This window comes from Argentina silus, assembly GCF_951799395.1.
Source record: "Argentina silus genome assembly, chromosome: 5".
NCBI classification, from domain to species: domain Eukaryota; kingdom Metazoa; phylum Chordata; class Actinopteri; order Argentiniformes; family Argentinidae; genus Argentina; species Argentina silus.
Window position 1 is genome coordinate 6,587,147 of NC_139659.1, and position 25,793 is coordinate 6,612,939.

Genomic DNA, 25,793 nt, shown 5'->3' on the forward strand with positions numbered 1-25,793 from the left:
TTCATTCATATTTTTGTGGAAAAGCTTCCACAAGCTTCTTTTGTCAATTAATGAGATCATTTGTTATTCTACAAATTGTTATTTCCCCCTGGTTCCCTGTTTATGTTAAATTCATTAAATACATTATTGTTTAGATCAGAATACTGCCCTGAACTCATTCATAGGATGACGTTGTAAGCAAGAATGCAGGAGTAAAATCCAAGTAGTATGTCTCCCTCATAATTAAGATTACAATGAGACAAAATCAAGAGAGCAAACATTTTTATTGAAACCATTTTACTGAGAAATTAATTGAGATATGTCTTTATACTTTATGAGAGTCCACTGGTGCAAAAGTTATGTGTTAAAAAGACAGTGAAACATTGAAGAGCAAGAGATCCCATGCTTTCATACTGACAAGCAATTCACATATAAGTCTGGCCTTTTCAGCATTTCAATAAGAATATCAAAATGTTTTTGTTTTTTTATTTCATCCATGGATTGCTTCATAATATAAAAAGAAACATGTAATACTGATTGCAAAACACTGGATTTAATTTACAAAACTAAATAATCATAATAACAGTTACAGTTCTTGATAATAACAATGAACAATAATTATATTAAAAATAAATCAAAATTCAAGAAATCCAATTCAACCGTGTTGTCTTAATTTACACAACCAGTGAGAGTTTTAGGTAGAAACACCATCTGGGTATTTTCAGTTATTGTAACAGGCTCTGAGTCTGAGTCTTTATACTGTCTTTACAGTGTAGGTGGAGGCATTGGGACTACATGCTCTCCTGTCAGTTATAAACTGTAGGGAGATAAAGTCCAGTCAGCCTCACTCCATCCTTTCTGTTGTCTCCATGGGAAAGCACAATCATCACAAAGTGTCACACCCTCGTTAACAGTAAATGCGCCATGGCAGCACATGTCATGTGTTGACATTACACACTTTCTATGTTGCGTTGCCTATTGGAACTTTTGTTTTCCTTGTCACCAGCAGGTCTTGCTTCTGCACTTTGCTGGCAAATGGCTAGTCCCTTTCATAGACCAGCTATTGTAATAAAATAGTGGACACCGGTTCTCCAAAAGTGAGGACAGATCTCCATGCAAACCCTCTCAGCATTTAGAGGAAGGGAAGAACCGTCCTGGTGAGAGGAACTTGTACCCGTTCCCAGAGGGCAGTCTGAGTGGGTGTGGTTGGGCTCCAGGACTGCTTCCCCTGGAGTTGGTGGTAGTATTAGGGGAAGAGGGAGCCACTTGTTTAGGATCCAGCTTTCTGTGTCCGTTGGGTGGGTTACCAAGGCTCTGACCCTGGGCTTGTTCCAGGTCCTGGCTCACGGACTCATGTCTTGGTGAGAGGTTCAAGAGACCCAGGACATCTCTTTGAACTGTACTCATCTTCTTCCCCCCACCTCTGAGCACTCTGACCGGGCCAGGGATCTCCTGTTTCTGAGTGGCATTGGCCCAAAAGGTCTTTAGGTTGTGGATGGCCTGGACTTTATCATCCAGGGCAGCTCGCTTTAACCGATCCCGATCTGGGGTGTCAGCTGGACTGGACCGGGCTGATGTGGATCCTGTGGAAGAGTAGGAGAGGGCTGGGGAAGGGTTGCCCGAGCTGGGAGACACTGAGAGGTTACTAGGGGAGCGGGAGTGAGAGATATGGGGGCTGTAAGGGGAGCTGGGGTATTTGAGTTTGAGCTGGGCCTGAATGTGGGAGTCTGAGGGTAGGGTGGGGGATGGGAAGGGAGGGGGGTGAGTGTTCCCCTCTCGGAAGAAGATAGAGAGGGAGGGAGAGGGGGAGGAGGGAGCTGGGCTGTTGTAGCCTGAGCTGATCTTTTGTAATGATGAGGAGCGCGAAGGGGGTTTGGGCCGGGTTGAGAGGGGAGCAGAAAGAGAGGGGGAGAGAGGTGAGAGGGGTGCGGAGAGGGAGAGGGGCGAGGACCGGGCCTTTAGGCTTGCTCTACTACTGGGTCTGCTAAAAGCACTGGTCTCAGAGGAACGGAAGCCCAACCTCCCTCCAGTAGGGGTCAGAGTCGGGGTTGTGGGCGTAGAAGTAGAGGATCCTCTTGCCCCATCCTCCCCTACCCCCTCAATCCCCACCCCTGTCTTCACCAGTCCGCTCCCCCTCTGCAGGCTCTCTACAGCCCGCATGTGGCCCTGGGTCTCCTCAAGAATCTTCTGGGCCAGTTCTTGGGGGTCCAATGGACCCTTCTCCTCCTGGGATTTGACAGTGCTGTCTGTCTCAGTACTGGACTGGTCTGACTCTGAACTGCTCACCTTCCCTTTCCCTACTTTCTGAGGGGACGAGCTAGAAGGGAGGAAAGGAAAGAGGAGAAAAGAGATTTTTCAGATCCATTTTGTTGTACTTACTATAAAGTCAATCATAGAAAAATGACTTCCTAGCTGCATTTTAATCTGCATTTTAACTCTGCATTTAAATTAATGTCAGAAAGTTGTTCCTTCCCTGCTGCCTTCATTCCCTTTTCTCCTCCTAGTTTCCACAAAGTGCAAAGGGAGAGAACAACACCCTGGAGTAAGACACAGCCCCTGTATTTGAGTCAGCTAAAACAACTCACAACTTACCATTCTGGCTTGAGCTTTGGGCTGGCGGGAACTGCCAGAGGCAATGGGGGGGCTTTTATTGGGGAGGTTGGGGTACTGACACTACCCTTGGAGGATACAGAAATGGGGTACCCTCTTCCCCCTGCCCCCCCCCTCCCAACACCTCCTCTGTGGTGTCTGTGTCCCCCAGGCAGGGGCAGGGTGTCACATTCCCTTCCTCCTCCTCCTAGTGGCTCACTACTGATGATGGAGAATCCCTCATACTCCTCTTCCTCCCCCTCTCCTCCTGTTCCTCCTCCCCCTCCGTGATGGGTCAATCGACTTCTTGACACGCCCCCAGTGTGTCGGTGTGAGGCAAAGAGCCCTGCCCCCCCGCGATGTCGCTCCAGCTCCTGCTGCCGCGAGCGCAGGCTGATGACGTCACTTCCTGCCGGCTCGGGACGGGACAGGAAGCTGAGCGAGGAGGCAAGGGAACTAAGGCTGTAGACAGAGATGGCGTCGGAGGAGAGGCTGTCGGGGCAGAGCGGGGGGGAGAAGGGAGGCTGTGGTGCGTAACAGCCCAGGGTCAAAGGCAAGGAGTGGGGGTGGGAGACGGACTGGGAGGAGGATAGGGACTCCAGGGAGGAAGAGCTGTCCAGGCTGAGGCGTTTGGGAAGCTCTGTAGAGTCTGAGGGGAGAGATGGGAAGATGAACAGGTGAGATGGAGAGATAGAAGGCTGTGCAATAAAGCCTACAGGGAAAGACGAGAAGATGTTCTTGAGAGCAAACATTAATGTATGTACAGTACATCACTGAGAGACTTGGCTTTGAAACAGAACTCTGTGTCGGTCTCACCAAAGAGCGCCAGAAGAGACTGCAGGGCAAAGTGCATGGTGCGTCTGCTCGCCTGCTTCCCAGTCTTCAACACTACCTCCTCCTGACCCACTTCACACAGGTCAAACCCTGAGAGAGAGAGAAGCAGACAGACAGACAGAGAGAGATTGAGAGAGAGAGAGAGAGAGAGAGCAGTTCATATTACTGTATGTATGCACAGTATTAACCTTGTTGATACCAGGCTTTCCTAGTTTGAAAACCCTGAGGAAATCTGTTGCAGAAAATAGCTATACTGGAAACCCATTTGAAATGAGCGACGCCTTGCCAAACGTCAAACCGATCAAATCTTGCTTGGGTGGAGCTAAAATAAATAAATAACAGAATTCTGTTTTTCCTTCAGGTTTTCTTCCATTTTCGTCAATGTTGCAAGCTAGCATAGGCAACTCAAAATAGTCCTACCCAGTCCTGCACTCAAACAAGTTCTTGGAATGTAACAGTGAGCTTGTTCTCTCACAGTGATTTGGAGGTATGGGTACACACACACACACACACACACACACACACACACACACACACACACACACACACACACACGCACGCACATGCACACACATTACAATACAATGTAAACTCTACATAAATGCTATTCATTATCATGAATTATTCTAATCATGTCATTATACTTTGAGATCCAATGAAATGTGCAATGAGGCAGTAAGCAGATGGCAAAGGGCAGAGTTATCTAGTATTTTACAGCAGACAATTAAACACAACGTGACAAACAAATTACACAGAAGAAAACCAAATCGTATCAGCACTACAATCTTAATTACCATGGGACGTTACCTTTCATTGTTCACAGTCCAACAAGCCTATGCAACTTGAGTGACAGTTGTGTTAAGGGAAGTGAACCAAGAGTAAACTACTCGACAGAAAACTCTAAATAAGGGGGTGAAAGAGAAGGTTTCGAACTTCAATCACAATTTTGTGTATTGGAATGTCCCTGGGGACTTTGTGGCTGGCCTTCTCTGGAGTTGAAGTCAGCAACTGAACAAAATAATGAAATATGTTATTGTTCAATGGATGACTCACCCAGAGCAGCCAGGAACTCATGGCAGCCTGGGAGCCTCCAGAGCTGAACACTGATTGACACTTGGATAGGCGCCAATGAGAAGTCCTGCTCCTTGTCACCTGACTGTAACTGCACCAATACCTGGTGGAGCTGGAGAGTGAGAGTGTGTGAGGGGGGGGGGGTAGAAAAGAGAGAGGGAGAAAGTTCCATGAGAATGTTTGGAACTCAATAAATGTTTCAACCCAATGAACAACATACATTACAAAAAAGAAAAGGCAATTCCACCTCTGCTGTAGTGAAATATGATTCCTTTGGTTTTTGAGCCCAGTCAGCTAAAACTTACCATTCCCACCATATTTTTAACAGCCTTCAAGTGGTGGGTAGGAGAAAGAGAGGGAGAGAGGGTTTTAGTGAAGAGTTGGCCATTAGAGGGCAGACTGACAAACAGGCTTGTTTTTAATGCAACAGACAGCACACTCAAACATGCAGGGGCCACTGGCCATATGAGAAGCACAACCAGTGCCTAGTTTATGATGTCACGTAGCACACCAAACCAGAGCATACAGCATGCAGATGAACCAGTGTCAGCTCATGTGTGTGATGTATGGTGTGCATCGTTAATGTGTGTGAGTGCGGTGCATGTGTGTAAGCATGTGTGTTGTTGTGCATTTGTATTTGCATTTGTCTTGCATGTGCTAGGTCTGCGTTACATAGCCTACCTTGTTGATGAGCTGTTCTCCAGTCTCTGAAGCAGTCACCAGTTTGCAAAGGGCCTGGAGAGCTGGAGCGGGCAAACCTGGAAGCCAAAGAGATAAAGTCAAGTCACTTATAACCAACCACCCTACAGCATAATGCCAAATCAACCCCCCGGCTACTACATGTAGAAATAGACATAAAATACGGATGGGATGGATACCGTAGATAGATTTTCGGGATTGATTTGCACATGAACTGTCTAATTGGATCGATCGTCGGTGTATTGGTTACCGAGCAGAGACTGCAGGGTGGCGCTGCACTGCTGAAGTCTGTCCCCAGGGTCCGCCGTGGGGAAGAAGACTGCAGCAGTGAGGCCGGTGCCGGTTCCGGAACAGTCCAACCGGAAACCCACTGCTGAGAGGAGGGCCTGCCACCCTGGCACACCGCCAACCTGATTTATGAGAGGAATCATTCATCATCACATTGTACTCAGATATGTAGATAGATAGACAGACAGACAGACAGACAGACAGACAGATAGACAGACAGACAGACAGACAGATACTATAGACACACCTTTTTCTCAACGCTCTGCTGCGAGGTGTACATGGAGTTACACTGACCACTCTGGATACGCTGCAGAGACTTCTCAACCTGGGGGCAGGGGGGAGGAGAGAGGTTGGGGGGGGGGGGGGGTGAACGATATGGGAAAATGGGGATGAGCAAGAAAAGGAAAGAAAGATAGAGAGAGAGGGGACAGAATAATGAGACTTAGAGAGAGTTGAGGAACTGCACTGAGGCTCCTCCTGTTGTGAGCTGTGGGGTAGATGAGGTGGGGTAGTCTCTTACCAAGTGCAATAGAACCCTCAGAGCGTCTCGGGCCCTGTCTGGGTACTGCAAGATCTCTGCCAGGGCCTGGCCAATCAGAGACATGGGGCTGTTCAGCTTCACATCAGTACCAATCAGCATGTAGCCTGTATGAGATGAGAGCACCAAATAGGAGGGAAGGAGAGAGGAGGGTCAGATCTGACAAACACTTCAGGTTTTTCCCAAGCAAGAGATTTTGTGTGTGTGTGTGTGTAGTATATGTATAATATGTGTGTGTTTGAGTGTTTGTGTGTGTACTGTGTGTGTGTGTGTGTGTGTGTGTGTGTATGTGTGTGTGTGTGTGTGTGTGTGTGTGTGTGTGTGTGTGTGTGTGTGTGTGTGTGTATGTTGATTGGAATAGTGATTTAGGTTGATTAAAAAGTGACATGATGAAGTATTGAAGGTGTCAGATCAATTACAGGCCCGGCCCTTGGCTCCTCAGAGATCCTTCCTACTTCGCACATTATATTCAATTATTGAAACACTCTGGTGGTCTGATCTCATCTTTTCACTCCGCACATCACACCTGAACCCCAGAATTCCTAACAGTGTGTGTATGCACTCACCAGCCCAGTTGGAGGGGTGTGAGAACTGCTGACTGCTCTGCAGTGTCTTCATGGCCTCTGTGAGAGCAGCGCTGGCTTTCGTCCCATTGAGGAGGGCTGTATAGAAGGTGTGTGTGAACACCTTGGAGGCTGCCATGGGAACGGGCCACAGCGACACACACACACATTGTACCCCAGCTGCCAGGAAGGCCCGGGTCAGACCTACCACACCGTCAGCTGTCACCCTGCTGCAACACTCCTGGTAGGACCTGACAGAGGGGACAGGGCCGGGTCAGCCTCCCCTCACTACAGAGCTCAGTGACGTGGCTTGGGTTAACATTCTGTTTTCTATTCAGTTATCCTATTTAAATTCAAATGTTACAATGTTCTGTTTTAAGCACATGTAACAGGTCATGTCTGAGGTGTGTGAGATATGGCTGTATGCAAATAACTACATTACCAAATGTGTGTATGTGTGTTTAAGACTCACCCCAGGACTACCAGTTTGACAGGCAGTTTTAGGTCAAGTATATCTGCAGCGGTAAGCAGAAACTCCTGTAGCGGTGGGCTGTCACACACACTCTCCACGTCACACATACTTTCTCCGTCCTCGCTTCCTTCCTCCTGCCCCCTCAGTCTCTCTGGGCTGCTGTGACTCTTCCCAAATGAAGCCTTGACCTTTCCATCCCGATCCCCGTTCTCGCCTGAAACTGTACCCACACATATAGCACCCTCCTTGGGCCTGCCCCCTGGGCCTTCCCCCCCTGAGTGGTCTTGGCTGGGGGAGAGAACCAGGGCAGCCAGCTTCCAGGAGATATGTGTGGCAAAGTGAACACACTCTGCCTGGGCCAGGGCTGCCAGCACACGGTCCTTGGTGGCAGAAGCTCCAGTGAGGGGGTGACAGCCCAGCTGCTCCCCCAGCCGGAGGGCTTCATCTTGGGCAGAGGGTAGTGGCCCCCACAACCAGCGGTCCATCACACTGGGGGGCAGACGAGGGGCCCCCACCACTGCAGCCATGGAGCCTCCGCCAGAGCAGAGTAGGGGACCACCACGTCGTGGGTGGGGCTGTGGGACGAGATGAGGGGTGCAGCAAGACAACGGCAGACATGGGGGAGACAGAGAGAAGAGAAGTAGAGGGGGCGTTAATCAATAATCAACTAGTGTATACACACATTTGTACAGTGTATGCACAGGGTGTGTGTTTTGTGTGTACCCACCTTGACTGAGGCCTCCAGGCTCCCTAAGGAGGGGACAGAGATGAGGCTGAATCTCTCATACAGGTATTCATTAGATGAGCTGCCTTTCAGCAGAGCGAAGGGGATCAGGTATAACTCTCCCTCCAACACCAACACCAGCTGTCTATGTCTCCCAACTGGCCCACTACTGTGCATCAGACCCTATGGAGAGATGGAGGGAGAGGGAAAAGGAGAGAGGAGGGGTGGGGGAGGTTTAGAGAGTAAGGGAGTGAGGGAGGAGGGGTGGGTGGAGAATAGAAAGACGGGGGGGGGGGGGGGGGTGATAGGTTGTTAAATTGTTTCAGTACATTAGATATAAGAGTCACTCCTAATACTTACTAATAAAAAAAATAGAGCCTTACCCCCTCCATAGGTGCTATGAGAAGGTCATAGAGGGCCCGTAAGGGAGGTTTATTGAGGTTGCTGGGTCGACGTGACAGAGAAGAGGAGCCACTCTCTCTCACTGGAGACACTGTGGCACTGAAGAGGCTCGTCATACTCTGACAGCTTCTACAGAAAAACACACACACAGAGGTTATTACATCAGCCAGGCAGTGTGTGTGTGTGTGTGTGTATGTGTGTGTGTGTGTGTGTGTGTGTGTGTGTGTGTGTGTGTGTGTGTGTGTGTGTGTGTGTGTGTGTGTGTGTGTGTGTGTACCTGTTGAAAAGGTTATTTCTGGACACCATGTGTAGGTAGCCAGTGTGTGTGTGTGTGTGTGTGTGTGTGTGTGTGTGTGTGTGTGTGTGTGTGTGTGTGTGTGTGTGTGTGTGTGTGTGTGTACCTGTTGAAGAGGTTATTTCTGGACACCATGCGTAGGTAGCCAGTGGGGTCTGTAGCTGAGGTGAGTTTGGTGTTGAGCTCTTCAAACTGCTGCTCTAACAGATCTCCTGCCTCACTCTCTGTCTCACTGCTGGAACACACCCTGAAGGGGGGGGGGGGGGGGATGGGGGGGGGGGGGGCGGACAGACAGACGGACGGACGATGACAAACAGAGGAATATCAACAAACAGAGGAATATTTTTGTTGATATTTTTTTATATTGTTGTCATGTTGCCATGATATGGTTTTGTAAAGTGTGTTGAGACACCTGTGTGAAACACACTTTAAATAAAGTTGGATTTGACTGAGCCCCTCGTCAATAGAGATTAGCACTAACATGCAGACACACAGTAAACATGATTACTCTTACAGATTCAACATTTGAAGAGTCAACGTCTCTTAACGCCCCGATTACACACATCACTGCATTTTATGAAACACCTGACCTGCACATTTCAAATTTTTCCGAAGATATGCTGAGAAATACAGTTTTAGAACTCCCTGCTGCATAGCCATACACACAGGGTTCAACACTTTTGACTCAATACATTAGTGCATTCCAATTCTGCATATATGCAGATATACTGTACAATTACTCTTTTTTTCATCTCATACATTAGAACTGTGACCTATGGCACTCCACTGCCGACACACACACACACACACACACACACACACACACACACACACACACACACACACACACACACGCTCTGCTGGCTAGGGCAATACCACTGCAGTGGTTTTCAGTGAGAGTCAGGAATGGTCTGTGTGGGGAAACATTTGCTGACACAACACATGGCGGTCGATTACAAAGTAGCCCTCTGGCCCTGTCCCGTGAAAGATGAAGCTGCCGGGGAGATGAGGGGAGGTTAGAGACAAACAGGGGAGGACAGGAAAGGTGGAGAGGAGTGGATAGATGGAGGAGTCGAGGAAAAGATGAATTACTGAGAATTGTGAAAAGGGATCTCTCGTCACGTGGATGGATGGATGTGGATTCTCTTCTTGATTTAGCTTTCTCCCTCCCCCTCTATATCTGTAAAATGAATGGACTGTCCAAGGTTTGCCTATTGCACCCAGACAAGAGATAAAGAGAGCTCACCAAACCCCCCCTCCTCTCTTTCTCTCTCTCTCTCTCTCTCTTGCTCTCTCTCTCTCTCTCACACACACACACACACACACACACACACACACACACACACACACACACACACACACACCTACGGTACACACCCTTAGCCTGGCAGCCGAGTGCACTCAACAATCATTTTAATAAAGCAGAGTGGGATCAGACTAATACAGCAGCCACAGTAACAGCGCTACCTGCTGTAGTAGCTGTCCACTCCCAGAGCCTCCCTGGTGTTGGAGATGTGCTGCTCCAGAGACAGGGAACCTCCACTAACTCCTCCTCCCTGAGGTCCAGCTCCACCCTCCTGGAGCTCAGAGGCCTCCATTCCGCCCTCTCCGAGGTACACCTCATGGAACTTCACAATACCTGGAGACAAGGAGAACAGGGACACAGGGCTGAGTTAGAGGAGTGTGTGTGTGTGTGTGTGTGTCTCTGTGTGTCTCTGTGTGTGTGTGTAAGTGAGAGAGAACAAGAGAGAGAGAGAGAGAGAGAGAGAGAGAGAGAGAGAGAGAGAGAGAGAGAGAGAGAGAGATGGCAGGTGATATGCATATGTTTGTGAGTGAATTTGTTGATGCAAAGGGGCAAGATAGGGAAGGTAGATGTGTGTGTGGGGGATGTCTATGTGTGTGTAGGCAGGTGGAGCTGTTGCTCATCATTAATGTAGAGCTTTTTACAGCCACAAGATTGAAACAGCAGGCAACAGACATTGAGCTTCAGGGGACAGAGAGGGTGAGAAATCTGCTATTAAAAAATATGTATGTGTGTGTGTGTGTGCATGCGCATGTGCGTGTGTGTGTGTGTGTGTGTGTGTGTGTGTGTGTGTACCTGTCCCCGTGGCTAGCAGCCAGCTGTACAGATACCCTGCTGTTTGTGTGTGTGTGTGTGTGCGGTGTGTGTGTGTGCATGTGCATGCGTGCGTGTGTGCGTGTGTGTGCGTGTACCTGTCCCCGGGGCCAGCAGCCAGCTGTACAGATACCCTGCTGCCAGAGAGTAGTACAGCACCAGTGCCCTCTGTCCGTTGACTGTATCCAGTATGTGCTCTACGGTGGTGTAAGGGTCAGAGTTCGCCGCTTGCTGACCTCCAGTTTGCCTCTCCACCAGGAGGTCAGCAAACGCTCGGGTACGGCCCCGCTCAGCTACCGCCAATGCCTCGTCATGGTGGCCTGAGGGAGACAGAGAGAGATTAACAGAACGATCAACAGAACGAGTGATTACCTGAACACAGCGAGTGTTTTATTCAACATCTTTGAATAAAATATAAATCCTAAAAAGAAAGAACAGAAAGAACAAAAAAAAAGAAAGAAGCGTTAAAGAAAGGCGAGTATAGGTGAACAGAGAAAGTGATGTGAGGAAAAAAGTTTGACGATAATCATTTGTGTTCAATGTACTTGTTCTATTCACGTGTTCTGCACATGTCTCAATGTATTACGAGCATTCTCGTTTCAAAGAATGCAAGAGGGCTGTAGCTTCTTACTTGCAAAACAGGAAAACCACAAGTCTGGGCCACAGTTTCATAGATGTAAATGTGTTCGTGTTAATAGACCAATGAGAAATTATAACATCCTTTCTTCCTTATTGCTGTATTAGTATAAGACAGTGTGATGGGGAAATAACCCCTCAGAACTGAGAATTGTATTGCTGTGCATCTCGCTTCTCTAAGGGCTCCTAATAAACAGGGGAGACTTTGCTTCATCACACGCTGTACCCTCAGTGGATAATTCTTGTGAGCTTAGCAACTCATAGCACCTTTCGATAATAGTCAGTAGAATTTCCACGACAGTGATAAAACTCAGCAGGTGAGAGATGAAAGAGGAGGTGAGGACCGTGTGAGTACCTAGGCTGACGAGGACTCTCTGGAGAGCCTGGTTTGAGCCGGTTTGCAGATCAAACAGAGACAGCTTGTAGTCTGTGCTGTGCTGGGCCTCGTGACGAATCGTCTCAAACAACGCAGATGCTCGGTACAACTGGATGACAGAGGAGAGAATACACACCTACATCAAACACTCATCACAATACAGTATATGATAACAACCATGGTACGTTTAACTTTCTGCCTACATATATATGTATATATATATACGGGGTATATATACGGGGGTATATATATGGATCACAGTCATTGTAATACAAGGGGTCTTATACAATGATCATGTAAGAGTGATTATTACTTCAAAGAACACAAGGAAGGTCTGAAGGAAGGAAGGAAGGATTGGTATTTAAACTAAGTATTGGGGTACAAGAGCTTACAAATAAGAAAAATGGCTGCTATAAACTCTGTCAGCAGGTGGCAGCATCTCACAAGACAAACCTATAGAAAGACAGGCAGGTCTGCTGCTGTGTTTGCAATCCCTCACCCTTTCTCTTCTCTTTTAAATACCAGAGATAGAGGTACAGATAAGCCCCCAACATGAGACCACTGACATGTTAACCCTAACCCTAACCCTGAACACCAGAGATAGAGGTACAGACAACCCCCCAACATGAGACCACTGACATGTTTCGCGTTTAAAGATTTACACGGGTGATTATTTTTTGTCTGCATCTAAACTAATGCAGGACATGTCGTGCACCCCCCTCACAAGCAACATGAAGAGACTCATAGTGTGTTTGTTAAGAGTTTGTTATACGTTTCTGTGTGCATTCACATGTGTGTGGCTGTGTCTCTGGGCTCTATTTTTAGCCGGTCCAAAAAGGACTCAAGTCCAAACACAGGAGTGATGGCAATTTGTGTAACTGGTGACATCATGTCTCACCTGCACTCAGGTGGGTGGAGTAGCTGTAATAGAGGCGTGTTCATGACAATCTGAAAACGCTGAAAAATTCTGGCCTTGAAAATAGCACTTATATTTCAAACACCCCCCAGAGCCATCACCGGAGCCCCTCGCCAGTAACCGCCTTTGTGCTAAAAGTGTTTTTTTACGCTGTTAAAATATAGCCCTCTGTGTGACTATCAGAATGATTGTCAGCCCAGACAGGTTCTTCGATGGCTTCATCAGTGATGGCTGGAGAGGCAGACAGTGTGTGTGTGTGTGTGTGTGTGTGTGTGTGTGTGTGTGTGTGTGTGTGTGACGAGTAGGCAGGCATGCTGCACTAAACAAGCCCTCTCCTCCACTCGCCTCTAATTGATTCAGAGCTGTCATCCCAGACCATCTCAGCCGTCAGCACACATCCAACAACCCCCACGTAGTCTCAGTACACACACCCTCCCCCTCTGTTAGAGTGAGTGAGTGTGTGTGTGTGTGTGTGTGTGTGTGTGTGTGTGTGTGTGCCTATGCGTGTGCATGTGCATGTGCGTGTGTGTAAAATGTTTGGATAGCATTTGTCCCATCGCCTGTGCGTTTGGAGTTGTAATCAGTTGTAGATGGGATTGGGTCAGGCTTGGTCTGTGGCTGGAGAAATTGGTTTTGTTTTGGAAGCGAGGGGGGGGGCGGGGGGTTCGTGATTTGGATGGTGAGCCTTGGAACTGTCACTCAAACATCTCTACAGCAGCAAATCCCCTGGCCTCAGCATCTGTCTTAGCCATAGGCTTAGCCCCTGCCCCAGTAACACACACACATACACACACACACACACACACACACACACACACACACACACACACACACACACACACACACACACACACACACACACACACACACACACACACACACACACACACACACCTGGTGCTGTGCCTCCTCTAGGTTTCCACTAGCCCACAGAGAAAGGCCGAGTCGGTGACGTATCTTAGCCTCGTCCTCTCTCCGACCCAACTGCTCTGCCAGACGCAAACCTGCAATAGACAGAGAGGAGGGGTGACTCACACACAGTCAAAGAGAATAGGCACACACAGGTATGAGCTGTCTGGTTCACAGAGATACCTCTATCTCTCTCAGTGACAAGAATATATCATAAGAATATGTAAGAAATAAACCGGCACTGTATCTCTCCTCTCTTTTCTCTTTTCTGTCTCCTGTCTCTTCACCTATTTATATACCTCTGCATCACTCTCTCCTCTCAATTCAATTCAAAGTCATCTCTCTCTCTCTCTCTCTCTCTCTCTCTCTCTCTCTCTGTCTCTCTGTCTCTCTGTCTCTCTCTCTCTCTGTCTCCTCTCCTGTATGTCATCCCACCTGTGGGGAGTTGCAGTCAGAGCAGGGTGTATTTAGTTCTCATTAAAGTCTTAGTCTGGGATAAAACTATTCAAACATCATCTGTTCATTCTTTCAATGTTGGCAGTTCAACTGAAGCTTATTCTTCCAGTCTGACTTTGTTCCACATCTCCGTTTTCCTCCATCAGTCAGAGATGTTAATTGGAGCCACATGAACCCATATTCTTCCACTTCTAACCTCACATAAGCGCTGTGTCAAAGATTATTAAAATCCAGAGGATCAGTGATTGAAGTGACAAACCATGGCCATGTTTTACAGGCTAAATGAAGCATACTGCAAAGCCTAAAGAAACAAACAAACTAAACAAGCTCTCTCAATTTGCATAAACATTAAATATGCAGTTTCCCAACCTTAGAGACTGATGATGACACTGATGTTGCACTGCAGTCTAAACAAACTGAAACTTTAAATGAGAATATTACCCGCAGATGGAAACATCAAAATAGGGTTTGTGGCTTTACAAATAAAAACAGAATAGGGTATCACTTTATTTGAATGTCTGGCCATTTAGGGTTACCTTTAATTATTGTCATTATGTGTCTGCTTATGTACCAATTAATAGTAATAAATGTTCATGTTCATTTATCATGACGACCTGTAATTTCTGATCATAAACAACAAGCATTATAATGTACGTGGTGTAGCTATTTACTTGAGTCAATGGTTATTATTATTATTCATAAATAAGCAGGTTATAACGCACACGGAGGCACTGACACACAAGCAACCAACACACACGTAAGAGAATTCTCACCTTCCTGCAGGTACATCACAGCCTGTGCGTAGTTTTGCAGTGCGTGGTGTGTCCTCCCTAGGCTCCCGTAGGCCTGTGTTTTGGCTGCGAGGTCATTAGTCTGCGCTGCGACGCTCAGGTGCTGCTCCTGACACACCACCGCCCGCTCATAGTTCCCCAGCGCCTCATAGGTCAATCCCAGGTTACCATAGGCCCGCCCCTGGCACCTCCCACTTCCAGTCTGCTCAGCAATCTCTAGTGCTCTCTGGTGCCACTGTACAGAGATGGATGGATGGATGGATGGATGGATGGATGGATGGATGGATGGATGGATGGATGGATGGATGAATGGATGGATGGTTGGATGGATGGATGGATGGATGGATGGATGGATGGATGGATGGACCGATGAATGGGTAGATGTATTGGTGAATAGCAGATGGATGGGTGGATGGATAAATAGATTAATGGACAGATACAGTAAAGAACTTTATTATCTTTGATGCCGTTTACAATTCTACAATTAGAAAGACTCGATGCTGTACAAGACAAGAACACAGACTTAAAAAAAGGGAATGGTATTAAACTAAAACTGATAATGATTACTATTGAGTTACTGTAGCACCAACCTGTAGCGCTGTCTCGTTCTCTCCCATCAGCTGATAGACTCCTCCCAGTGCACCACTTGCCTCTCCCTCTAGTGGTCTGTCCTGGGAGGCACAGGAGTGGTTGAAATGCACAGGAGTGGTTGAAATGCACAGGAGTATTTGAAACTGCATTAACATTCTGGAAGCATCTAAACAGTATATAAGCATCCCTCTCTCTCAAGGTAAAGGTCTTACCCCTGCAGTGCATGCAATGTTGAGCTGGTGCTCCAGGCAGGACAGGGCCTGTTCGTAGTTGCCGAGCTGGCTGTGTAGGGCACCCAGCTCCCCATAAGCCTGGGCCTTACCCCCTCCCTCACCACCCAGCTCATGGGCTACCACCAGCCGCTTCTCAAAACACACCAACGCCTGCTGGAGACTGCCCAGAGACCTGAGAACAGGAGAGGAGGGGAGGGGAGGAAGGGATGGGGAGGAGAGGAAGGAAGGGGAGGAAAGAAGAGGAGAGGAAACACAGGGGGTGAGGCTAAATGTTGGAACTGTTCCCACGATTGCATTCAGTATACAAGCTGTTCGCTCAAATTCTATATACGGTATCTACTCAACTTCAAATAAAAACACTGCCTCTTAAAACATCAAAGGTATCTTGTTTTCCACAGAGGCTTATGCAGGCAATTTAAACAGCAAACAAGAAAACCGATTTGCAAATAATAACAGGACATTTTGGGTTTGCTGTGTGACCACAACACGTTTACATATCCCTGGGGAGACACAGGCAGCAAGCAGCGTTGACAAAGGCTACGTTCAGCCGTCTCTTTTATCAGTGTAATTCCATGAGTCTTCTTCCTTCATTATTCTCTCATTCACACTCCAGGGATCAACAGCAGAGAGACTGGCTATTACAGACGGATAGAGGAAACTCATCATCACACCTTGTTGTTCTGTCAGTGAACATTATGCAGACATAGCTTTGCATGAAAGGGACCTGTCTACTGCCTTTTATCACTGTCGATGAAACAAATATCCCTTAATCTCTACCTTAATTAGGTGGGCTTCAAGTCACTCTCCTCTCCAGAGAGAGAAGGAGAGAGCAAGAGAGGAATGCGTTGTGTGTGTGTGTGTCAGGTGGTTCTAAAAGGAAATTTGTGTGTGTGTGTGTGTGTGTGAGTGAGTGTGTTTGTGTGTGTATGTTTGATGAACATGTGAGCCTTGAGTGCACTCTGTCTTGGCTAACAACGTAATTAACATTATATTTGGACTGTGTGTGTGTGTGTGGGGGGGGGGGGGGGGGGGGGGGGGGGGGGACAAGGGTGAAGAGGGGGGTGGGGTTGATGAATGAGGCAGTTTGGATGAGATTTTGCTGGCAGACAACCTATCTCCACACACACACACACACACACACACACACACACACACACACACACACACACACACACCATGTGGGACATTGGGCTCCACCACATTCATCATATTTCTGTGTCTATACAGTTCGGGAGGAAAGGGTGTGTGCGTGTGTGTGTCTGTGTGTGTGTGTGTGTGTGTGTGTGTGTGTGTGCGTGCGTACGTGTGTGTGTGTGTGTGTGTGTATGCGTGTGTGTCTGTGTGTGTGCGTGTGTGTCTGTATGTGTGTGCGTGTGTGTCTGTATGTGTGTATGTCTGTGTGTTATTAAAGAGGGAGAGAGTGAGAGAGGGATGATGACGACGACAACATGTTAATATGTGTATCCCTACCTGTGTGCGTTGCCCAGTCCTCTATAAGCCCTCTCCTGGTCCTGTACATGATTGAGACTCTGTGCCACAGTCAGGTACTTCTCACAGTACTGAATAGCCTCCTCGTAGTCTCCTAGAGAATTGTAACAATCCGCTAGGTTCCCATAGGCTCTCCCTCTGTCCAGCACACTCTCAGTCCCACTCAGCTGCTGCAGCGTGGCCAACTGCTGCTCAAAGTAGCCGATAGCCTCCTCGAACACACCCATGTTCATCTTGGTGATGCCCATGTTGCCGTGGACCTGGGCCTCAAGGCGGGCGTCCCTCAGGCCCTGGGCCAGGCCCAGCTGGCTCTGGTAGCACTGGAAGGCCGTGGGGTAGTCACCCAGGGCCATGTGGACGGCAGCCAGGTGCCCCAGGGCACGACACTCCCCCTGCTGGTCACACAGCTCTCTGCGGAGGGAAAGCTCCTGGGTGTGGAAGGACAGGGCTGAGTCCAACTGACGGAGGAGTCTGGAAGGAGAGGCGGGAGAGGGGGAGAGAGAGAAGGGGAGGGGGAAGAGAGGAGGAGGAAAGAATAGGGACAAAGTGAGAGGTAAATTGGGGGCTCTTAGTGGCGTAGCACACTAATGCGCATATCACATAATCGCAAGGTTCCTGGTTCGATTCCGACCCTCGACATATCTTGCATGTCATCCCTCCTCTCTCTCACCCATCCTTCCTGTCAATCTCTACTGTCTCTATCCCAATAAAGCAGAAATGCCCGAAAAACATATAAAAAAATAAATAATGTAATTTTTAATGCGCATGTGAGGAGCATGTGAGGAGCCAGCCTAGTATAGCTAAGTGGATGAGCTACAGTCACTCAGGGACCTTACCTGTGGGCAGATCCTAGTGCTGAATAGGCGTCAGCCTCCATCTTCTGAACTTTGACCTTCTGGGCGAGGGTCAGCTGCTGCTGGTAGAACCTCACTGCCCCCGCAACATCCCCCCGGCACACACACACATCCCCCAGGTTCCCCAGGGCCCGGAACACCGCCTGGTCACAGAAACACACGCACACACACACACACACACACACACACACACACACACACACACACACACACACACACACACAGAGTTACTGTCTCCACCACGTGTACACACACACACACACACACACACACACACACACACACACACACACACACACACACCCTTGGGACATTACCTGTGTGTTATCGAGAGCTTGGGCCAGGGAGAGCAGGTATCTCTGACACTCTTCAGCCTTAGTGTATTCCCCCAGGGCTTTGTAGGCCAGGCCCAGGTTACAGTAGGCTTTAGCCTGGGCCAGCTTGTCATGGAGGTCCTTAGCCAGGGCCAGGTCCTGTTCATAATACCTGGGTATACAGTGACAGGGTTGTGGTCAGTTGCTTTTTATTCAGTCAATTTAGGAAGTCAATCGAAATTCATTATGAAATGTTCTTAAAACATAGATGTTATTATTATTTTTAAAAAAAGTGTGTAGTGTGTAGTGTGTTACCTGACTGCATCACGGTACTGTCCCAGGCAGTAGTGTGCGTATCCCAGGTTGTGGCAGACCTTGCCCTCCCCCTCCATGTCCTGGAGTTCTGGAGCCAGTGTGAGGTACTGCTGGTAGTACGGCAGGGCCTGGGGGTACTCTCCCCTGCAGCAGTGGAAGTTACCCAGGTTACCTGAACAAACAAAGGGATGATGATATGACTGCGCAAGTAGAACTGCACCCCATCACTCATTCCATTCTTCCCTTCCTCCCTCTTGTCCTCCGAGCCTCTATCCACCCCTCTATCGCTCTTCTCCATCCCTCCATCCCTCCTCTACCCCAAGTTACCTAGGGCTCTAGCCTCGCTCTGAGTGTCTCTCAGCTCGCGTGCGATGGTTAGGTGGTGTAGGTAGTGCTGGAGAGCCCGGTCGTGGGCGCCCAGAGCCTGGTAGGCTACAGCCAGGTTACCATGAGTGGAGGCCTGGGATGGACGGTCGTTCACCTGCCAAGGAAGGTATCATTAGAGCACTTCAAAGTGTTTGTGCGCATGTGTGTGTGTGTGTGTGTGTGTGTGTAGCCTCACCTCCAGTGAGATCTGTAGTTCTTGTCTGTGGTATCGTACTGCCTGGTCGTAAAGGCCCAGAGCGTTGTAGGCATTGCCCATGTTGCCATAAGCCCTCCCCTGGGCAGCATAGTCACTCAACTCCTGAGCTACAGACAGGTGGGACTTATGGAGCTTCAATGCTGTCTCATACTCCCCCTTCATCTGGTGGATGATGCCTGACAGAGGGGCAGGGAGGGGGGTAGGAGAAAGGGGAGGCGGGGGGAGAAGGGGAAGATGAATCAGATATGTTATGAACACACAGCAGCCCACCAGGACTCATGTTGGAGACCACCGCTGTGAGCCAAACATATGTGCACATCAGAAAGTAAACAGGGAGGACCGCATACACATTTAAATTCTTAAATCATATCTACATGTATATATCTCTGATATCTATCATACAGTATACATCAAATGACGGTGTATCAAATGGAAACATAAAAAAAATAAAAACAGTAGTAAAGAGGATAGATGTTAAGCTGTCGTGTCTCTATTACTATTACTGCCACATTCTGATATACACAGTACTGCAGCGATACAGGCAACATGGATCCATCTAATAAAGGCCAGGATGAAGATCGTAGCCTCGACAAAGACCCAAGCTGAGCTGTGCTCTCCGTTATCACAGCTTCTGAACTCAGAACAAGAGTGAAACATAACTCATTCTTAACAGAGAGCCAATTGAACAGAGACCTAGGCAGAAGATTAAACAAACACACACACACACACACACACACACACACACGCGCACACACACACACACACACACACACACACACACACACACACACACACACACACACACACACACACACACACACACACATACACATACACATACACACACACACACACACACAGTTGGGATGCCAGGATACACAGCAGCATCTCAGAGCCTCCCAGAACCCAATAAGAGCTCTGAGAGCTGAATAATTAAAGAGGTCGTGTAGAAAAAGTCGACAAGTCTAATAATAAAGTCCCCCAGCTTCAGACTCCAAGACGCAGAGAGTCACAAACGCACCATCTCTCTTCTTGACTGTCCAGGGAGAAGTGCTGGCAAAGTTTTGGGTCCCTAACTGTTGCCTCTGGTCTTTTCTGTGAAATGTTCAGCAGCATCATAACACTCAATTCCCCTCCTCCCTTCTCCACAACCCAGTTTACTGAGCCAAGTGAGAGAGAAGGGGGGAGAGAGGGAAGAGAGGAAAGGGGTGAGAGAGGTGGGGGTGTGGATAGGATGGAAACAGGGATTAGAAGGGGCTGAGAGAAAGAGAGAGAGAGAGAGAGAGAGAGAGACAGAAACAGAGACATAGGCATAGACATAGAGAGAGACAGCGGGGACTGGTGGGAAGGGCTAATGAATACTTGTGATGGAAACTGGTTTTGTGGGCAACGAGCGGAGAGGGACATTAAACTCCAACCACACGTTTGTGGCTGCCACATCCAACGCACTCTGACAGTCACACACACATTATCATACACAAACACACACTCACACACACACACACACTTAAAAAAAAACCGGGTGCCCTAATCACTTCCTCCCCTTCTTAAAACTAGAGCGACGGTCGCTAAGCATGCAAACTGCTGGGACGAGTGGAAAACGGAGCGTGCTGGGAGAGGGGTTGGCGTGGCGACGATGGGGTGAAATAGTTGTTGACCAAACTGTGGTCCCTAACATATGGAGGTGGAGAGCCAAGGAAAGTTGAGACGAGACGAAAGTTGAGGGAAGCTGTAAGGAAAGGAGACGAGCCGTAGGCGACTTGGTAAGTGTTGGGACGTGGCCAGGACATCGCTCGTGTCCTTCACTCTGTCAGATGGGGGGGGGGGGGGATTTCAGTCTGGTTGCTGTGACACCCATCTGCCCTCCATCAGCCAGTGAGTGACGGCCAAGGAAAGATTAGCCACACAGAGATGGACCAATTAGTAGCAGGGCCACCAGTGTGTATTCATCACAGTGCCTCAGAGCCACAATCTCCTATTTAAACAGTGGCTTTCTAAAAAAAAAGAACCATAGGTAATCAGGGACATTGTGTTTGGAAAGGAGACCTGCAAATAATGGTTAGACCTAGACATATGAAGGACTGGTAACCAGGGGGGAGAGAGAGGAGGGGAGAGAGAGGAGGGGAGAGAGGGGAGGGGAGAGAGAGGAGGGGAGAGAGGGGAGGGGAGAGAGAGAGGAGTGGAAGAGCACATGTAGAGATGTAGGGGGTGTCGAGACAGCAGATGGACATGGTTACACATGGTTCTCATGTCTGTCTGAGTCAGTGTGTGTGTGTGTGTGTGTGTGTGTGTGTGTGTGTGTGTGTGTGTGTGTGTGTGTGTATGTGTGTGTGTGTGTGTGAATGCGTGTGTGTCTCTAGTCCGATTCAGTGAGTGTGAAATATGAACCCTGTGCCCATGACCCACTGACATACTATCTGTTCTGGTCTACACACCGAGGGCTTGGAGAGGTTAGATGAGTGGAACCAGGTCAAGGGTTTGCAGCTGGTGTACTAAAAATACTCCCAAAAAACACTGGAATTATTACTAAATAGCAATTAATCAAATCAAAACCATAAACTATGTTTTAGGGATGTATCAACATTTCTCTTGTATACTAACAGAAAGCAAAGCATGTTAGGATTGGTATCGTATAATGATGAGTTGCTTATATTTAACACATTAAACACTGCATTCTTAGTGGCAGGAGAAAAATGATGATTTTCACTTTCTACAATTATGTTTGTGGCCATGAGATGGACCAGTGTGTGTGTGTGTGTGTGTGTGTGTGTGTGTGTGTGTGTGTGTGTGTGTGTGTGTGTGTGTGTGTGTGTGTGTATGTGGAATGGAGGTCACTGATAGGAAAGTAAGACCTCCTCCATCAGGGTGCTGGTCTAAGAGGATTACAGAACAGCCTGCAGAGTCGGCGGGAATAAGTTACTAACTCCCTCTACACACACACACACACAGCATCCCCCTTGGGGTTAAACCAGCCCCCAGGAGTCCATCATCCCCTCGAAAGGTGCACACACACACACACACACACACACACACACACACACACATTCACCTCTCGGTGGGTGACAGGGGGCAGGTAAGTTGATGGGGTGAGCTTGGTATTCCCCAGCATGGCAGTGAGATAGTGAGCAGAGAGTGGAGAGGATTACCAGGAGTGTGTAAAATGAGTTGAGAGATCTGATTTCAGTGTATTCGGCTGAGGCAGCACTGGGAGCTTAGAGAGAGAGCCGCTGTCCCTATTCTCCTCACTGGGATTGGAGTGTGTGTATCATTACTGGGTAAACTAGGTGTTTGGGCAAGCCATCAGACACATGAAGAAGTCCCCTGACTACGGGGAGAGCAGTCTCATCCTGCCTTCTTATACTGTACAGTAGGAGTACTGGTAATTAAGCTTTAAATGGCACAATCACAAACCACTAAGGAGTTCCACTGGATTTCTTAAGCCAATGCCCTACTTGAGGTATTTATGGACATAGCAGTCCGATTCTGGGACATAGCCCTTTCTGATAGCTTGAATTGATGAGGTTTGTTTCATGCTTGGCTCATCAGAGACTTAAACATATTAGCTAAATGTTAGCGCTCCCCAAAACCTCCCTTAACTGGGAGACTGGTTTGATTGATGATCACTGGTTTCCTCTTCAGCTGAATTTGTCAGCAGGTCATCACACTAACGACCTATCTGAAGAACTGTAGCATCTCTAACATGGAATTGAAAGAGGAGAGGAGAGGAGAGGAGAGGAGAGGAGAGGAGAGGAGAGGAGAGGAGAGGAGACTTCAGATACTGTATTCAGAGAGTGAGCATTCAGAGAGTCTATAAGACAAATAAGAACCAGTGAATCCAGCTCATTTGTGATACTGACAACCATTCCCACAACAATCAGTCACAGATCATGCTTATGTGTGTGTGTGTGTGTGTGTGTGTGTGTGTGTGTGTGTGTGTGTGTGTGTGTGTGTGTGTGTGTGTGCTTGTGCATGTGTATGAGTGATAATGAGCTTTTTGAGGAAACATAAAAGAAATGGATGACTTGTTTACAAATGTGCATGTTTACAACCCTTGCCGAGCTACAGCGCACAGATAATGGGCTCCAATGTTAATAAATGCTAATAAAATGCCAAACATTTCCAGACATACAGCCAGTTGCCAATTACAAGCTGTTCCAAAAGGGGACCACACCCTCCCCTGTGTCCTCTTACCCAGTTCTCAGAGAGGGGGGAATAGAGACGGTCTTACTCGCGATGACTGTGATATATAGTTGATTCACTTACTTTAGACGAATGTACTTATTGTCTGCATAAGAGCGTCTGCTGAATGACTAAAATGCCAATAACTAAATTTAAAAATAATATTAAAGACATAGGAAGTAAGAGATATTTAAATATAACACTCTTAATGGTGTCCAGGTCAGCAGTCTAGTACATCACATGCTGCATACAATATACATGCATGTCCACCACACACACACACACACACACACACACACACACACACACACACACACACACACACACACACACACACACACACACACACACACACACACACACACACACACACACACACACACACACACACACACACACACACACACACACAGTACAGGTACTGTAGGCAACTGTCCACTAAGCAGTAGGGGTCAGGTTCAGTAGGTCTCAGATATCACTGTGGCCGCAGAAACCAAGCCCCTTATTAATAAAAGATGAGTGTTGATTGGACAGAGAGGCACTACTGTGGTCATGTGAGAGGCCCTAACACAGCTCCTATATCACACCTGAGTGGTAAAATAAGAGAGAGGCTGGAGGAGGTGTGGGGAGGGGAGGATCCCGATAGAGACCCTACTACAGCCAACAGCCTTTAGATGGAGGCCGGGCGGCAGAGAGGTGGGGACTATCATCTCAACAGTTGGAGGCATATCCCATTGTACCGTACACACAGCTACTATAACTGTATAGCAAAGAAGGTGTGTTTTGATCATCTTTCTTCTTATGTGTTCATTATCATAAATGACATTCAGGTCAGATGATGGCCACACCCTCCTGTGACATGGGGTCTGTGTGTCTGCGCTGCTGGTCTGATCGAAGCAGCATTGAGCTGGTCAGGTCCAGCACCAGGGTCTTAATCAGGCTATTGACTAACTGTGGAGACAGTGGAGTGACAGGGTGGTCAATGGTTGTCAGGGGAAGCCTACAGGTCTACTGGGAGGAGCTCATATGTCAGCAAGAGGATCTGGGCAGGATCTGACAGCAATGAGGGAGGGTGTTAGTCTCAATGTCTCCTGTATTTCCATTGGTCAATCAATCAGTCAATTACATACTGTATGTGGTATGTGCACAGTGCTTTTATAAGGCATTTATCACAGTATATTTGACAAGCACGGACTATTTCATTCAAAAGGACAGTGTTAAATACATAACACTGTACTTAATGCTGTCACTACAATTCCCTCTCTCACTCCCTCTCTCCCTCCATCCTTTATTCATCTGCTACAGGGCCACTACAAGGTACAGCTACATCCCCTAGTATGACCTTAACCCCCTTACCCAGGTTGGAGGATGCCCGTCCCTGTGCCGCCCTGTCCTGCAGCTCCTCAGCGATGCCTAGCTGGTGTTGGTGGTGCTGGCCTGCCCTCTCCAGGTCCTGGGGAAATACAGGCACTTACTGTACGCTTCCACTTCCACCACAGTAAAACCAGATGCCACTCTACTGGAACCTAAGTGGTAGTCCGATGACCGTACCTGCATACAGCGGGCAGCGTGCCCCAGGCCTGCGTACGCCCTCATCTCTATGGCCCTCTCGCCCAGGTCCTGCGCCAGCTCCAGCACCCGCGTGTGGTACGACACTGCCTTGTCAAAGTCCCGCCGAGAGTGGTAGGCACTGCCCAGGTTACTGTACGCCCGCGCCTCCTCCCGACGATTCTCCAGAGTCTGCAAATCCAATCACAGTTTAGCCCAGAACATTTCAAAATACATGACAATCAAAAAAGACACAACACAATACAAGACAGATTAAGAACAATAAAAAAAGAGTGAGTATTGTTCGGATTTTGAGGTTTTATAGACAATTAAAGTTATGTATCATGTCACACATACGTATGAAACATCAAACGACCTTGTGGTATTTCCTACTAGTGCTGGTCTTAATACAGTACCTTGGCAATGTCCAGGTGTTGTTCATGGCACTGGACAGCGTTAGTGAAGTCTCCGAGGGCGGTGTAGACAGCGCCCATGTTGCCCAGTTGGCGAGCCTCTGAGAGCTGGCACTGGGTCTGTCGCGCTAGGAGCACACACTGCTTATGGCTGGCCAGCGCGTTAGGGTAGTCAGCTATTGATGTATACACATGGCCAAGGCTGCTTAGAGCACCAGACGCAGCCTAAAGACAGAGACACACACACATGAACACACAATCATGAGGACACACACATACTGTCACATACTGTCATCCTTCTACCCTCTTCTTCAAATAGAGTAAGGAGCAGGATGAATGGTTATGGTCATTCAGTTACGGTACAAGCAAGCCCAGGAGGTGCACACACTTAATGCCAGCCACACATACTGACACACACAGAGACACACAGTGGTGTTTACATATCCAAACACCAAACATCAAAAGCCATCTTTAGCCTATTCAGTCTCTCCTCTCTGTTGACACAGGGAGAGAACAACAGAGAGAGAGAGAGAGAGAGAGAGAGAGAGAGAGAGAGAGAGAGAGAGAGAGAGAGAGAGATATAGAGAGAGAGAGAGAGAGAGAGAGAGAGAGAGAGAGAGA

General features: G+C 48.1%; 1 protein-coding gene across 1 annotated transcript in view; it reads right to left on the reverse strand.

Moving 5' to 3' along the window:
• Positions 1-277: 277 nt before the first annotated feature.
• The window catches only part of ttc28 (tetratricopeptide repeat domain 28), a gene marked incomplete at its 5' end in the record, with an annotated part of 79,980 nt that continues 54,464 nt past the window's right edge, over positions 278-25,793 (reverse strand). Inside the window, 30 exons of the mRNA XM_083670052.1 lie at positions 278-2,296; positions 2,572-3,217; positions 3,385-3,492; positions 4,456-4,585; positions 4,779-4,802; positions 5,155-5,231; positions 5,423-5,582; positions 5,708-5,785; positions 5,981-6,105; positions 6,565-6,812; positions 7,034-7,608; positions 7,761-7,940; positions 8,141-8,288; positions 8,561-8,701; positions 9,922-10,093; positions 10,669-10,890; positions 11,562-11,691; positions 13,393-13,502; positions 14,637-14,889; positions 15,245-15,325; positions 15,458-15,650; positions 16,949-17,437; positions 17,803-17,963; positions 18,138-18,306; positions 18,450-18,621; positions 18,777-18,930; positions 19,012-19,208; positions 24,568-24,664; positions 24,763-24,951; positions 25,176-25,397. Coding sequence (XP_083526178.1) covers positions 1,105-2,296; positions 2,572-3,217; positions 3,385-3,492; positions 4,456-4,585; positions 4,779-4,802; positions 5,155-5,231; positions 5,423-5,582; positions 5,708-5,785; positions 5,981-6,105; positions 6,565-6,812; positions 7,034-7,608; positions 7,761-7,940; positions 8,141-8,288; positions 8,561-8,701; positions 9,922-10,093; positions 10,669-10,890; positions 11,562-11,691; positions 13,393-13,502; positions 14,637-14,889; positions 15,245-15,325; positions 15,458-15,650; positions 16,949-17,437; positions 17,803-17,963; positions 18,138-18,306; positions 18,450-18,621; positions 18,777-18,930; positions 19,012-19,208; positions 24,568-24,664; positions 24,763-24,951; positions 25,176-25,397 — 6,843 coding nt within the window. The 3' untranslated portion in view covers positions 278-1,104. The remainder of the gene's footprint in view (positions 2,297-2,571; positions 3,218-3,384; positions 3,493-4,455; positions 4,586-4,778; positions 4,803-5,154; positions 5,232-5,422; positions 5,583-5,707; positions 5,786-5,980; positions 6,106-6,564; positions 6,813-7,033; positions 7,609-7,760; positions 7,941-8,140; positions 8,289-8,560; positions 8,702-9,921; positions 10,094-10,668; positions 10,891-11,561; positions 11,692-13,392; positions 13,503-14,636; positions 14,890-15,244; positions 15,326-15,457; positions 15,651-16,948; positions 17,438-17,802; positions 17,964-18,137; positions 18,307-18,449; positions 18,622-18,776; positions 18,931-19,011; positions 19,209-24,567; positions 24,665-24,762; positions 24,952-25,175; positions 25,398-25,793) is intronic.